This window comes from Danio rerio, chromosome 3 (genome assembly GCF_049306965.1).
Source record: "Danio rerio strain Tuebingen ecotype United States chromosome 3, GRCz12tu, whole genome shotgun sequence".
Classification (NCBI taxonomy): domain Eukaryota; kingdom Metazoa; phylum Chordata; class Actinopteri; order Cypriniformes; family Danionidae; genus Danio; species Danio rerio.
The window spans coordinates 31409742-31424643 of NC_133178.1; the positions used below are offsets into that span (position 1 = coordinate 31409742).

Below are 14902 nucleotides of genomic sequence, written 5' to 3' on the forward strand. Positions count from 1 at the left end.
GCCGCAGTGGAACGAGCTACCAACTTATCTAGCATATGTTTTTTTTTACACAGCGGATACCACTCCAGCTGCAACCCCATACTGGGAAACCTCCATACACACTCATTCACACACATACAGCCAATTTAGTTTATTCATTTCCCCTATAGCGTATGTCTTTGGACTGTGGAGGAAACCGGAGCACAGGGAGAACATGCAAACTCCACACAAAAATGGCAACTAACCCAGCTGGGACTCAAACCAGTGACCTTCTTGCTGTGAGGCAACAGTAATAACCACTGCACCATCGTGTCACCCTTTTTGAACATTGTGAAAGTAAAATGCAGCATGTTATTCATTCATTTTTCTTTTCAGCTTAGTCCCGTTATTAATTCGGGGTCGCCACAGCGGAATGAACCGCCAACCTATCCAGCACGTTTTACGCAGCGGATGCCCTTCCAGCTGCAACCCAATTCTGGGAAACATCCATACAGTTCTTAGACTTCCATTAACACTCATACACTTCGGACAATTTAGCCTACCCAATTCACCTTTACCGTATGACTTTGGATTGTGGGGGAAACCGGAGCACTGAGAGGAAACCCATGCGAACGCAGGGAGAACATGCAAACTCCACACAAAAACGCCAACTGGTTTAGCCGAGGCTCGAGCCACAACCTTCTAGCCGTAAAGCGACAGCACTATCTACTGTGCCACCGCATCACCCAAATGCAGCATGTGTGTTAGATATAAAAATAAAAAAATGTATCTGTAGCTATCTATATTAAGGATCTCTTCTCACACTGAGATATGAAGTCACAAATGGGTAAGGAAGTCTTAAAGGCATAGAGTAGTTTTAAATCTGTTAAATAAGTTTTCTTCACTGTAAAAAATTCAGTGTTCCACACAATTCATTCATGTATTCCCAACACAGATCAATTAAGGTAACTTAATGAATTTAAGTGGATTGAACATAAAACGGTTTAGTTGTCCCAAAAAATCTCCAGATTTGTCTAGTTTCAGCTATAGGGCTGCACAATATTGGAAAAATCTAACTTTGTGATATTTTGTTATTCTGTGATATAAGTTGTGATATCAATACAATTTCACCAGATGACTTGAATATTTCTAGTTGGAAAGAATTGATCATTTTAGATGGATTTGGGATGGTTCTGCAGTGTGCATCTGCATAAAATCTAGTAGACAATCTATAAATACAATAAAGAACATGATGTAATTAAAATATAGAGTGTTGTGACGTTATCTGAGTCTTAAAATAATTTAAGCACTGTAATTAAATAATAAAGATAAAATAACTCTGGAAAATTAATCATTATTAAAAATACAAAATGATACAATTTCTTATGCCTTTTAAAGTCATTATAGTCAAAGGCCTCAAAAACACATGCAAATGACATATTGTAATACAAACTCAACATTGCACATCCTGCGATGTGACTACTGCGAATGATCACATTTTGCTATATATCGATGCTGAAACAATATATTGTGCAGCCCTAGTTTTAGCTAATTTTTGTTAAATAGTTTGAAAACATGGCAAAAAAATTTTGATCGTTGGTTTAAATACATTATACATTAATTTGGCTGCACAGTATCAACAGAACATCACAGTGTGTGCATCCAATAGTCACATTGCTGCAGTTCACAGGCACTACATTTTGGAATACATGAGATTTGTGGTTTAATAACAGTTTCACCATATTGGAGTTAAAGGTGGCATGTGGTTTAATGGTTTGTTACTGTGTAAACATATGAATAAACAAGTGACTTTAAATGATTCACGTGAAAGATATTGCTTTTTTAACAGCATTAACAAACATGAATTGCATTTTGTTTATTTAGTGTTTAATGTTGTTTCATATTAGATAATTCAATATCTGTGACTGAATATCTGCCTTTTATTATATTTTATGCTAGAAGCACTTCGCTACAATATCACCCCAACAATTATTCATTCATTCAATTTCTTTTTGGATTACTCCCTTTATTAGTCTGGGTTTACCACAGCGGAATGCAACATATTCATTCAGTGACGATAGCAGGAGTTTTTGTAAGTCACACTAGAATAAATGTTTCATTTGCAACAGTGATGTCATTGACACAAAAGTTAAAATGTGTCAATAGACCCAGGAAGTGTAAAAACAGACCTTGTTTACTGGTAGTTAGCAAATACTGCCAGTTCATTAATGTATATGCAAATTTGTATGAATCTACATAGATTAGTTATTAACGTTAAACTGGAACTGGTCAGAATTATTTTTCGCTGTTTTAGGTGACAGTATCTTTTTGATGCAATTTTAGTATGGCAGAACTTTTGCATTCACAAACAGCTTGGTAATGAAACAGAATAAATATCTTGTTTTAAATTTCCTAACCCATGTTCTTTAAAAAAGAACACTTTACTAAAATTCAATGGATTTAATTCAATTACACACATAATTTCTATCAAAGTCAGAAACTCCCTCTATATATTAGGTCATTTGATTGCATATTTTGTGAATTCATTCTCATAATGTCAGAAAATCTTTGCTGCATGGTTATTTTGAAGATTAACATTGTCTGCTGTAATTAGTAAATATACTTGTGTTGTCACTAATCTCATCCCTGTGTGAACTGGGAGAAAGCAGGTGAAGTCCACATCGATAGCAAACATTTTGAATAGATGCATTTTTATTATAAATCTAATTCATTCAGACATTTTGTATTTGAGTGTTGGGAACATTTCCCCCTCTATTGTTTGCTAAATTTCAATAGCAAATGACACAACTGCTAGATTTTCCAATGCAAATTTAGCTAATCATTCAGATGGTCAAGGTAATTCACTGTATTAATCAACAGAAAGATGCTAGCTTTAAAAATTGATGATTTGTACCTCATACGTTCACACTACTGAGTGTTTTGTCACCTGTGCTTTTCAGTATTATACACAAATCTGAAGTAGAATCAGCATGATAATCAAATAATATATACACATTTGTAAGATATAGTCCGTGTTTATGGCAACGTTACACACATACAAGATACAGATTCCCAGAAGACTTTTAGACAGCCGTGGTAAGACAGAACGTTTCTCCTCCATTCATGTTCTCTTCACTTTTCCCGTCTCCCTTCGAACTCCCATTTTCGGACAGTGTTTTTCCCACCTTATTTTCATCCACATCTTCATCTATGAAAGGCATAGGTTCCTGCTCCTCCCATTTCTTAGCCTCTTTGGTTCCCTCTCCACCCACTCCTCCATCAGACATGGCATCTTCATCCATGGTGGCGAATGTACTGAGCACCACATCGTCTCCGTCCTTTTTCTCATCGTTATGCAGAAGACCCTCCTGGACGTCAGCATCATATTCAGCTCCCGCCTCCAGATTCACAGGCCCCGCCCACCTGTCATCCTCCGCCCCCTTTTTCTTCTTAGACCGTTTGCTTTGTCCATTCATGTAGGCTGGTCCAAATGTCCGAGAGGCCTTTTTCTTTCGCTGTTGTATGAACAGTATCACGATAACGCATAGCACACAAGCAGCAATCGCACACACTATGATTATTAATAACCAGTTGGTTTCTTCATGAGAAGTACTTTGCTTAACGTTAACAACACTTGTGACGGGCATAAAATCTTCAGAGACTGTGTTGTCATGTAACACTCCATTTATAATAGGCTCATTTTCAGTCAATTGTGAAGCGGATGTTGGAGTTTCAGTGGGGGTTGTCGTGCTGTTGTCCACAGGGTTTAACAATTTGCTTGAAACCTCATGTGTAGGAAGTTCAATCATATTGGTTGAGGGATCTTCTGTTGAATCAGACGTCGTCATGGCCAAAGCTCTTGTCGTGATGAAATCTGTTGGACGTTCTGAAGGACTGGTCAGCATTGGCACATTGAAGGAAACGGTTGTTTCAAACTGACTAGTGGTTGTGGCTTCTGGAGATTTCTGCTCAGTCATTAATGTTTCCATATAAACAGGCAGAGTAATGCTGGTCATTGTGGTCAGCTGAATTTCAGCTGTTGCCGTCGTTTCAGGAGCAGATTCTGGTGTTGTTTGTTGAATAACAGGGCCGAGTGGTGTAGTATTCATAGTTGTTGTCTCCTGCATGGTGCCTGTTGTGCTCGCAAGTGTGGTCTGCAGATCATATGTGTCTGGTTCCGTCTGTACATCTGTGACAAGATCTACTGGTGCAGAACTGATCGCTTCATCGGTGACATGATAAAATGATGACAGAACAGTTGTGTCCTCCACGGTGATATTATCAGGTAATGCGGTGGTGATATTATCATTTGTCACTGCAAACTCTTGTGCACTGGTGGACCTGAAACAGGGCCCGAGAGCAAGAAACAGTAGCAGATTTCTAAAGACGAGCACCATGATGTGCACGCTGGATGGAAAGCCGCTCAAAGTAGTAGCTTGTATGAAGTATGTGCTCAGCTGAGCTGCTGTTGTTCTTGATGATCCACTTTTGAGGCTTGCGAATGTGATCAAAAATGCAGAAAGCATCCAGACTCATTTATAGAAAGTAGTCAACCAAACAAATTCTGCTTATTTTGTGCTTGTTTGGTGTTTTGCTGAGGTAATCTTGCGTGTATCTGGACCGGAAAGTTTAACACAGCCCTGTTCTTCCCCTTTCTTGTTCTCTCTGTCTTTTAGTGTCGCACGAGGGATATCAGCTTTGAAATGACATTACTGTAAAAAAGACACAAGACAAAAAAGACAGTTAGTAACCAAATACTCACCCATATTTGATTGTAATGTACATATTTTTAATTGGTTAAGTTTATATTTGGTCAGACTTTACAATAAGGTTCATTAGTTAATGTTACTTAATGCATTTACTAAGATGAACAAACAATGAACAATACATTTACTACTGTATTTGTTCATGTTAGTTAACGTTAGTTATTGAAAATACAGTAGTTCATTGTTAGTTCATGTTAACTCATGGTGCGTTAACTAATGTTAACAAGCATGGACTTGGATGTTAATAATGCATTAGTAAATGTTCAATTATGATTAATAAATGCTGTACATGTGTTGTTCATGATTAGTTCATGTTAGTAAATGCATTAACTAATGAACCTTATTGTAGTGTTACCTTATTTTTTATATTAAGAAGTGAAGGGTTGGCTGGGTGTTTGTATTTTGTTATAAGTTAATCACTTATAGGAATCTACACTGCATTTACTTGATCAAAAATAATATCAAGAAATATTTTTTATAATTTAATGTTTTAATAAATGTAAAATATTAAAGTAATGGCACAGTTGAATTTCTACAGCCTCTATTCACAGTCTTTTTTTGTGGTTGTGAGTGTGCAAGAAACTATTCATTTAGGTAGTCAGAATTAAATACATGAAATAAATTTAATCGAATTAAATCAACAGATGCTTTAATCCAAAGTGACTTTCTTGTGGATTGATCCCCAAGACTTTGAATTCAAAGATTTGAAATGTTCTACCTACCAGATGAGCTACACATTCTGTGATTGCCAGAATAGAGGTATACTGTATGTGCTTGTTCAGTGCACACCTACCACATTTACTCTAGGGCTATTTGAATGACACCATGACATTTGATATTTCCCCAAGCTGAATGTAGTGTAATTTTGCTTAAATTTCCTTTTTGAGTGGTCTACCTCTCCTTGAACACCTTAAAACATCACAGCCACAAACTGGTTACAATTTGTCCTGCTATGAATATGTGCGATGCGATTTCCACTTACCTTCAGAGTAAAGTCACTGAAAGCTCCGACCACCACCAACACCAAACTGCACATCTACAAATCTACACACTCATACATGCGGTGCACACCTATATCCTGTTAATTTCTCTTCCTCTCTTTCAGTCTTACATGCCCTCATTCGTTTCTCCTCCCTCTAAAGATGTCATATCACTCTCTGCATCTGGGCGAGAGAAGCTGCAGCTGAAAGATTAAAAACGTGCAAGAATCTGTTTGTTTATATATTAATTATTATCTGAAGCTGAAGTACAAAAAGAGAAGCCCGGCTGTAATGGGAAGCTGTGAACAGCGTCTGTTGACTTTTTTTTGTTGGTTCTGTGCTTTGTCTGCACTATTTTGCTGTTAAGTGTTTGTGTGTAGATGTGTGAGTGCGTGTTTGTTGGGTGTGGTATATTGAACATTTAGAGAAGTGTGAACATTTGTGCCTTTAGTGCCGTTTGCTTAAACTGTTCTGAGGGATGGGTGTCCTGCCCTGCATCTTTCACAATCTAAATGACAACATATCGAAAATTGAACATAGTATTTGCCAATGATGATTGCAATAACAGGAGAGTGCATTTTTACATTCATGATTTGGAGAATTATGTTTTTTTCTTTCTATTTAGTTAGAAAACAAGACTTATCGCTAACATTTCCTCTTTTTGAGGATTTGACACCTTCTTAGTTTGTCTGTCAGTCTCTTTTTCACCACTTGAGCATATCAGAGGACTGCATCTTCAAGATGGCTGATTCACAGTCATTTCTAAAGCAATGTTTAGGTGTTTAATTCAGTTTATTTTATATGATAATCTTTACCAGAGCAATACAGTACTCTGAGATTTACAAAGACAGTGTGTTATCAGTGCATTTCACCCCTAGAATATTTTTCGGGCAAGTCACTGCAAGTCCTGTGCGAGTGATAGTGCCAACACATGCTGTCATTGTGTACCTTTTATAGGGGGGGGGGGGTGGGGGGGTGGGGGGGGGAATTCTGCTTTAAGATTTGATTCTGTATTCAGTGCTGTTTGTTTAAAACAATAAGTAAGCATTAAATATGTACATTTATATTCCATCTTAAAAAGTAATGTCCTTTTTTACTTAAAAGAAAACTCACCTAAATACCTATTTTGTATGTGTGTGTGCTTATTTATTTTGTTTAAGGAATGGAATTTTTATAAAAACCACCTGGAAAGAACCGATTGATTTGTCAGTAGATTAGCAAAATTTTCCGTGGTTAAAACGGGCCTCCCTTCACTTTTCCGAAGAATGAAAAGCATTGTTTATCATTCTGGAGTCACATCAGTCTCCTCATTCACCTTATAGTTTTTCTGATGTCTGTTATAAAATGTTGTTATACTGATTGTGCTGATTGGAGATTACAAAGCCAGAAAAAAATATTGCATCAGTAAAACAATAACTGGGAATCGCAGTGGTTAGCATGATCGCCTCATAGCAAGAAGTTCGCTGGTTTGAGCCCTGGCTGGGTCAGTTGGCATTTCTGTGTGGAGTTTACATGTTCTCCCATGGTGGTGTGGATTTCCTCTGGGTGCTCCGGTTTCCCCCACAATCCAAAGACATGCGCTATAGGTAAAATGGGTTAGCTAAATTGTCTGTAGTGTATGAGTGTGTGAATGAGAGGGTATGGGTGTTTCCCAGTGATGGGTTTGCAGCTAGAAGGCCATCCACTGCGTAAATATATGCTGGTTAAATTGGTGGTTCATTCCGCAAGGCAACCCCAGATTAATAAAGGGACTAAGCCAAAAAGAAAATAAATGAATGAATAATACAATAACTTGCATTTTGTTACAATGAGCATTAACATTAGAAAAATGGTGAAGTAGAACATTGTTAGTTTGACTAAATTCATTGTATATGTTTGTTGAGCATAAAAGTAAGATAGTGTTGATTTAAGAAGATGTGTGTGTACTCTTTGAGAATAGAATGAATTTTGCACTCTAATGTTGACCTGAAGTCCATCTCAACATGACCGACAAAATCTAATCAAAAGCACTTTTATTATACACACTTTCACAATTAATTCAGAATCAAGAAACCACACCTAACTGTATAAACAGTGATCAAACTGTTGGCTACAGTTAATCCACCATATTTTATATCTATAAATATATTTTATGGCAACCCGATGGCACAGTGGGTATAGCGCTGTTGCCTCACAGCAAGAACGCCGCTGGTTCAAGCCATGGCTGGTTCAGTTGGCATTTCAGTGAGGAGTTTGCATGTTAAATTAGCTGAAGTGTATGTGTGTCGAAGCCGAAAAGAAAATAAATGAATAAATATATATCTTATTTTCCCACTTCTGAAGTGAAGTCACAACTAAACTTGTGCTTTAATAAAAGCTAAACTAAAAATTAAACTCAAACCGCATGGAATAAATGAAATCAATATATAGCATCCCATTTTGGCAAACATTAGTTGAATTATTGTTTACATTTACTACGCTATCTACATATTCAGCTTGTTGAGGATTCTGAAATATAAAATAAATTATAATTTTTTTGCTAAATATATATGTATCAAATGTTTATTTATACTTGTGAAAAACGGTTCATTCAACAGTCTGAAACTGTCAGATTTAGAGCACTAATAGACATCGGAAGTGTTCACAAGATAGATGCGAACTTAGCATAATTAGTCTTATAATGTAATCTCTGAAATAGCTAATCAGAGGTAATTGTAGATCACAATACACTGAATATCCCCCCAACACCTCCCATAAATGTATAAATCGCCTGCTGGTAAATATATATAACTGTTTAAATTACACTCCAAATAACTCCAAATAACACACACTTTATTATCTCTGCATTATTCCAAATGCCTCTTTAGTTAAATGCAGCTAAAGATGCCTTTCATGACAGTACATTTTCTAATTAGGAAGTTCATATTTACCTTGTGATGGCCTTATTATTTTACATAACTAAATCATTTGACATTATAAGATGTAATATCTCACATGATGTAATATAAGTCCCAGGTGTCCCTAGAATCTATGCGTAATGGATCATTTATTATTCCATGACAATATCTGTCAAGCATCTCTACTGGCATAGCAACAATACTAAAGCAACTCAACCAGTTCTTGCTCAGTATGTGCATGCCTTTCTCTCTAAAACATTGCTTCTTTAACCGCAAAGAGGGCTCGAGGAGGAGCATTTGTTATTCATGGAACCATTTAATTCCATAAAATGTTCTTTATAGTGGAAAAATGTTGTTAATAGGGATGCTACGATCAGGACGTTTGCGGCGAAAACCAAGTACCAATTCCTTGTCATGGTGATCATCCAATACCAAGAACAGATTCTGATGCTTCAAGCTTTATAATGCATAAAGCACATTTTCCCTCCAAGATACTTAAGTGGAGATCTTGCCTAAGAGAATAAATTAAAGATTACTTTAAAGTATCTCTTATAACCATTTAGTGCAAAACTTTATCAAATGAAATAAGTGTAGTTAACTCAAAATTGACTGAAAGCTAATTCTACTCAGCTTAAATGGAGTAAGTTCACAGTACTCATATAGATTAGTTTTTTTAACTCAAATGGTTTGTTGCAATTAGTTTCCTCAAATGGTTTGAGTATTAACTTATTGGTTTTACAGTACTCAGTTGGTTTTAGTTCTCTTCAGTTATTGGGTTCCTGCGCTGAAATTGCTTCGTTAACTCAAATGGATTAAGTTCACAGTACTCATTAGGATTAGTTTTTGAACTTAAATGATTTGTTGCAATTGGTTTCCTTGGTTTGAGATACATGTATTGGTCACAAGCAGTTTTACAGAAAATAATAGATAAAACAGATACAAAAGTCAGTAAGAAAAATCACTAATAAAGCCATTTGGAAATATTGCAAATGATGGAAGAAGAATATAATCAATAAAGTTTGGAGTGCATATTTGTTGCATAAAAAAATAAAATGCACACCTATGAATCCATTACTTCTTTACTAAAATGAAATAGGTTCACAAAACTACTGCTTACAATTAGTATATTACAATAAATTATATTATTAAATACTCTACAAAAAATATTTTTTTAGGTTTTTAATTTCCCTAATATTTTTAAGCAGGTGAACTTTCAATTTAAAAACAAGGAACATTCAGTTCTGACATGTAAAATGATTTCAGTTCTTATATGTCCTCTGCTTTTAAACTCGTAAACAAATTGTAATTATAATTGTGATCGGTTCATGAGATCGGCCAGATTAGCGAGTACAGATCGATTCATGAAATGTGGTTATCAGCCGATACTGATCTCTGTCCGATTGATTGAAGCATCCCTAGTTCTTACATATTCAAATTTTCCTCAAACTTATTAAAACCTTTATTTTTAAAAGAGATTCACTTAAATATTTTTGCAGAATGCAAAATGGTTTTTCTGTGTCATGGCTGCTAAACCTTACTTTTAGATTCTTTTAAAGAGTGTATGTCATAGATTTTCCATATTTTGTGATTCATGTTTTTTATTATTATTATTATTATTATTATTATTATTATTATTATTATTATTATTAATTTACTTTTGCTTTTTAATTGCACTGTGGGACCTTGATCTTTCCTCAATTCTTTTGAAATTGAAAAGTTTGAAAAGGTGACTTTTAAGAGTTTGATGTGATGTATTGTCTTGGTTGGTGTTGTAAATTGCGATACAAAAACCTACTAATAAACTCCCAGCAATTATTACTTAATTATTTCTCTACATAATTTTTTATTATACAATATTTTAATTCAACCCACTAAAAGGTTACACTGTAAAAAGTTATATGAACAATTAGCCCTGACAGCATATGTTTTTAGTTCATTGTAACTTATTAAACTAAATAATCATGCTCTAAATTAATTTTATAAGTTGCGCAAGCTGTTTTAAGTCAGTTTAACATAAGTTCAATGGACTCATAAGGTTCATTTGATTCATTTGAAAGATTTAAGGCAACCCGGATTTTTTTTACAGTTTAGTAATAGTCTCTGATAAAATGCACAGATGAATTTTCATCATGAGGTGTCGACACAGTTTAACATCCCATAATACATTTCACAACTTTAAATAAACAGAAAAAAACTAAATCATGAAATACGGAACCTGTTAATTAACGGATATTTTTACAATGTAGACACGCACTATTAAAATAGGGGATATTATGATGTGTTCATTTCACGGAGAAACCTCAGGACTATAATCAAGGTGTTTAAGGATGTTCAGTGTTTACTGATTTACAGAAAGACTGATGTTTGAGTTGACATTGTAACTTTGCAGGTCATATTTCAGGTTCAAATAGCAACATTATGAAGTGAAGCAAGCTAAAAGTGAATAAAACCAAGAAATATGACTCTAAAACAGGGTTTGTCTGACAGTAACAGAGTTTTTGCAGTTTACAGCTAAATACAAATTATTAACCTGAAAAAAACAACATAATTACAACTAAACTGTCCACGTAGAATCCTTGATTACTACAATAATCATAATCAGATTGTTAAAACTGTTTCTCCACATGTTTTTTTGGAAGTTTATAACCCCATGTCCCTCATCCTCTCTTCTCTCATGCGTCTGTTTGCATACCAGAACTCTGTAATGTCATCTACAGTCACTCTAGGCTGCATCCACAGCTCGTTCTCCTCATTAACCTGTTCCTGTCCTCTTCTCTTCATCCTCTCCTGCCTCTTTCTGTTCTTGTCCTTTCTGTCGGCCTCCAGTGTGGATCCGTTGACGTACCAAAACTCCACTCTCTCTTGCACAGATGCTTTCGGGTCAGCCCAAAGGCTCTGCTTCTCACCCACCTCAACTCGCTTCTCCTTCATCTTCATTCTTTCTTTGACAATCGACAGACGCACCCACAGAAAGATGGTTACTCCTAGAAAAATGGCTGCGGTCATTGCTAAAGCCCATACTGTGATGAAGCAAACTATCGTGGATTGGCGAGACGAGTTCAAACAGGTAGGCCACACATTACTTTCTGTGTCTGTTATGTTGGTGGTGGGATATGTGCTGTTGTCTGTTAAGACATCGGTTATGTTAGAGTTGTTGTTGTTAACGGTGGTGGAACCAATGGGTGGGCCTGTTCCTGTCATGTTTGCACTTTCTGTATGTGTGGACGTTAACAAGTCCTGTGGTTTCGTAGAATGATCTACACCACCTGCAGAGGTGTGATATTCAGGTTCATCAGTAACCACCGAGTCTGGTGTTACTGTGTAAGCTGGCGTGGCTGTGAGAATGTTTTGTGAAGTTAACCAATCTGTTGCAGCTCTTGCATTGATTGTATTCGCTGTTGTGTTGTAATCTTCCTCTCTGTGTTCACTTGTAAAGTCGTAACTTCCCTCAGTGCCACGTGTTTCTCTCCACTGCTCGCTCGTATTAACAAATGTGGCCTGGGTGGAGTTTGTTTCGTAATCTCCCTCATCAGCTTTCGTTGTTTCATCTTCTTTGTCCTTCCAGGGATGGGTTGAGACATTGCTGAATGGATCTACAGTTTGAAAATGATTGTAACTTATGCCTGTTTGATTATTTTCATCCTTTTGTGGCGTCAGTCTTGTGAAGTTAGTGAAAACTGTCGGTGTTGTATTTGTGTAGTTCACAGCAATATCACTAGTATTGCTAATGCTCGCATCTTCATTATTCGTATCATTTTGAGACAAACTGTTGTTGTGTTGATGCAGGGATCTCATTTCCAACATGGAAGTCATGTTTTGAGTTGTATTTGGCTCAGCTGTGTATCTGTCATTATTGTAACTCACGTTTGACGTTGTCCAGGTTTCATTATTTTCGTCCTTTTGTGACGTCAGTCTTGGTGAGTTTGTGTAGACTGCTTTTGTTGGGTTTGTGTAGTTCACAACAACATCATTGCTACCTTCATCCATCATGTGATTTTGAGACAGACTGCTGTTGTATTGATGCATGGATGTCAGATTTAGAGTTGTATTTGGCTCAGTTGTGTCTCCATTATCATTGTAACTCCTGTTTAACATTATCCGTGTTTGATTTTCTTTATATATGTGGGACTTTAGTCTTGTGAAGTTCGTGAAGACTGTTGGTGTTGTGTTTGTGTAGTTCATAGGAACACCACTGGCATTGCTAATGCTTACATCTTCATCATCTGTTTCACTTTGAGATGGACTGCTGTTGTATTGATGAGGAGATGTCATTTCCAGCGTGACGTTTAGCTCATTATTGTAACTCCCATTTGTTGTTTCACTATTTTCATCATTTTGTGAGGTTAGTCTTGGAGAATTAGTGGAAACTCTTGTTATTGTATTTGTGTGTCCTATAGCACCGTTACTAGCACTGCTAATGCTCACACCTTCATCCATCATGTCATTTTGAGGCGGAGTGCTGCTATATTGATATAAGGATGTTGTTTCCTGTGTAGGAGCTGTATTTGGCTGGATGTGCTCTTCTTTGGTCGGATTTGTTGTGTTCTCTTGTGTTATTGTGGTCAGAGGTGAAGAAGGTGTTGCTTTTATTAGGGTCTTGGGTTGCTGGTTAGTTGTTGTTGTTGTTGTTGGAGTTATTTGTGTGGTTTCGATGTAGTCACTCAGGGTGTGTGTGGGCAGAGTGTTGAAATTGAAGGCTGAAACGATGAGGAAGTGAGTGAACCACACTGTGATGGACAGTAAAGTCATCTGCATCGTGACTTCTGTGAAAAACCAAGAGACGCCATGATTACAGACAATGTGACGACATGATGGGGAAATGCATGAAAACAATACAAAATCATACAGTTGACAGTTCAGTTTTTAAATATGAATTAAGACAGGTAAATATGTTTTAATAGCTTTTAAAATGTACTTTTTAATACATACATATACAGTTGAAGTCAGGATTATTAGCCTATCTTTTATTAATTTTTTTTTATATATATTTGCGAAATGATGTTTAACAGAGCAAGACATTTTTTACAGTATGTCTGATAATATTTTTTCTTCTGGAAAAAGCCTTATTTGTTTTCTTTCAGATAAAATAAAAGCAGTTTTTAATTTTTTAAAAATCATTTTAAGGTCAATATTATTAGCCCTTTTAAGCATTTTTTTAAAAGTCTACAGAGAAACCATCGTTATACAATAACTTGCCTAATTCTCCTAACCTGCCTATTTAACCTAATTAACCTAGTTAATCCTTTAAATGTCACTTTAAGCTGTATAGAAGTGTCTTGAAAAATATCTAGTCAAATATTATTTGCTGTTATCATGACAAAGATAAAATAAATCAGTTATTAGAAATGAGTTATTAAAACTATTATGTTTAGAAATGTGCTGAAAAAATCTACTCTTCGTTAAACATAAATTAGGGAAAAAAAATAAACAGAAAGGATAATAATTCAGGGGGCTTAATAATTAAGAATAATTCTGACTTCAATTGGATGTAAAGAATCTGTACATAAGTTTGTTATTTTTATACTCCATAACATTGTAATATGTCAAACTGTGATTAAGAAATGTCTCAAATTAGTGTGTTGACACAGTTGTGCTACTTTATATTTTGTGGAAGTGGTGAGACGTATTTCTTTGATGAGGTTACAGTTCACAGTAGTACTTTACACTAGATAATCTCCAAACTTAAAGAATAAAATTGAATAAACTGCAGTTTATTTTGAGCTTATGGTGAAACAGTTCATTACTCAGTTCATTTAAGACTACATTGTCTTTCAAAGCTAAAAAAGATGTGGATCAGTGTGTTGTTGATCAGTCAATGTAGATCTCTCACTTGTGTTTTCCAGAATTTTAAATAACCTTCAACATTAAAACATTGCCTTTTAGCACTTTGAGTTTCTCTTTCTAATAGCCACCTCTAAATGGCAGCCATTTGGATTTTCTTTGACGATAAACACTCCAGGCCTGCAACTAGTGCAAAGTGAAACTACATGACATCCACACTTCGCTTTTGTGCTTCGCCACGAATAAACAAGAACTCGCTCAAAAACTACACCTGTATTCCTTCTCATTTAGTCCAAACCAGCTGAAAGAACGAAAGAAATAGACGGTACCTGAAGTTCAGAAATCATCACGCTGTCTTTCTTGACGCACAGTGATTTCTTCGTTTGTGCAGTGGTGCCTTCTGGGATACTTCTGTCCTCTGGCTGAAGCTTTGAAGAGACATGAGGAAATGACAGTTTGTTCACCATGGCAACAGTGGGATGAGGTGCAAGGTTGGGGTGAAGCAGGATGTGGTTGGGTGGCTCCGCCTCTTCCCTCTATC

At 36.0% G+C, this 14902-nt stretch overlaps 3 protein-coding genes across 8 annotated transcripts in view; 1 reads left to right on the forward strand and 2 right to left on the reverse strand.

The window, feature by feature from the left end:
* mmp25a (matrix metallopeptidase 25a) overlaps positions 1-14902 on the forward strand; it is a 35600-nt gene that overhangs the window by 2911 nt on the left and 17787 nt on the right. The window lies entirely within an intron of this gene.
* On the reverse strand, positions 1964-5772 carry LOC141381221 (uncharacterized). Its single transcript, XM_073944599.1, has 2 exons — positions 5707-5772; positions 1964-4670 (listed from the first exon to the last, which is right to left on the reverse strand). The coding sequence occupies exon 2, from the start codon at positions 4482-4484 to the stop codon at positions 3042-3044; it is 1443 nt and encodes a 480-aa protein (XP_073800700.1). The 5' UTR covers positions 4485-4670; positions 5707-5772; the 3' UTR covers positions 1964-3041.
* si:ch73-248e21.5 lies at positions 10901-14763 on the reverse strand. The gene is made up of 2 exons (XM_021474251.3): positions 14691-14763; positions 10901-13343 (listed from the first exon to the last, which is right to left on the reverse strand). The coding sequence occupies exon 2, from the start codon at positions 13333-13335 to the stop codon at positions 11221-11223; it is 2115 nt and encodes a 704-aa protein (XP_021329926.2). The 5' UTR covers positions 13336-13343; positions 14691-14763; the 3' UTR covers positions 10901-11220.

Coding starts and splice junctions, on each gene's coding strand:
- LOC141381221 (XM_073944599.1), bottom strand. CDS start 4,484: ATGCTTTCTGCATTTTTGATCACATTCGCAAGCCTCAAAAGTGGATCA.
- si:ch73-248e21.5 (XM_021474251.3), bottom strand. CDS start 13,335: ATGCAGATGACTTTACTGTCCATCACAGTGTGGTTCACTCACTTCCTC.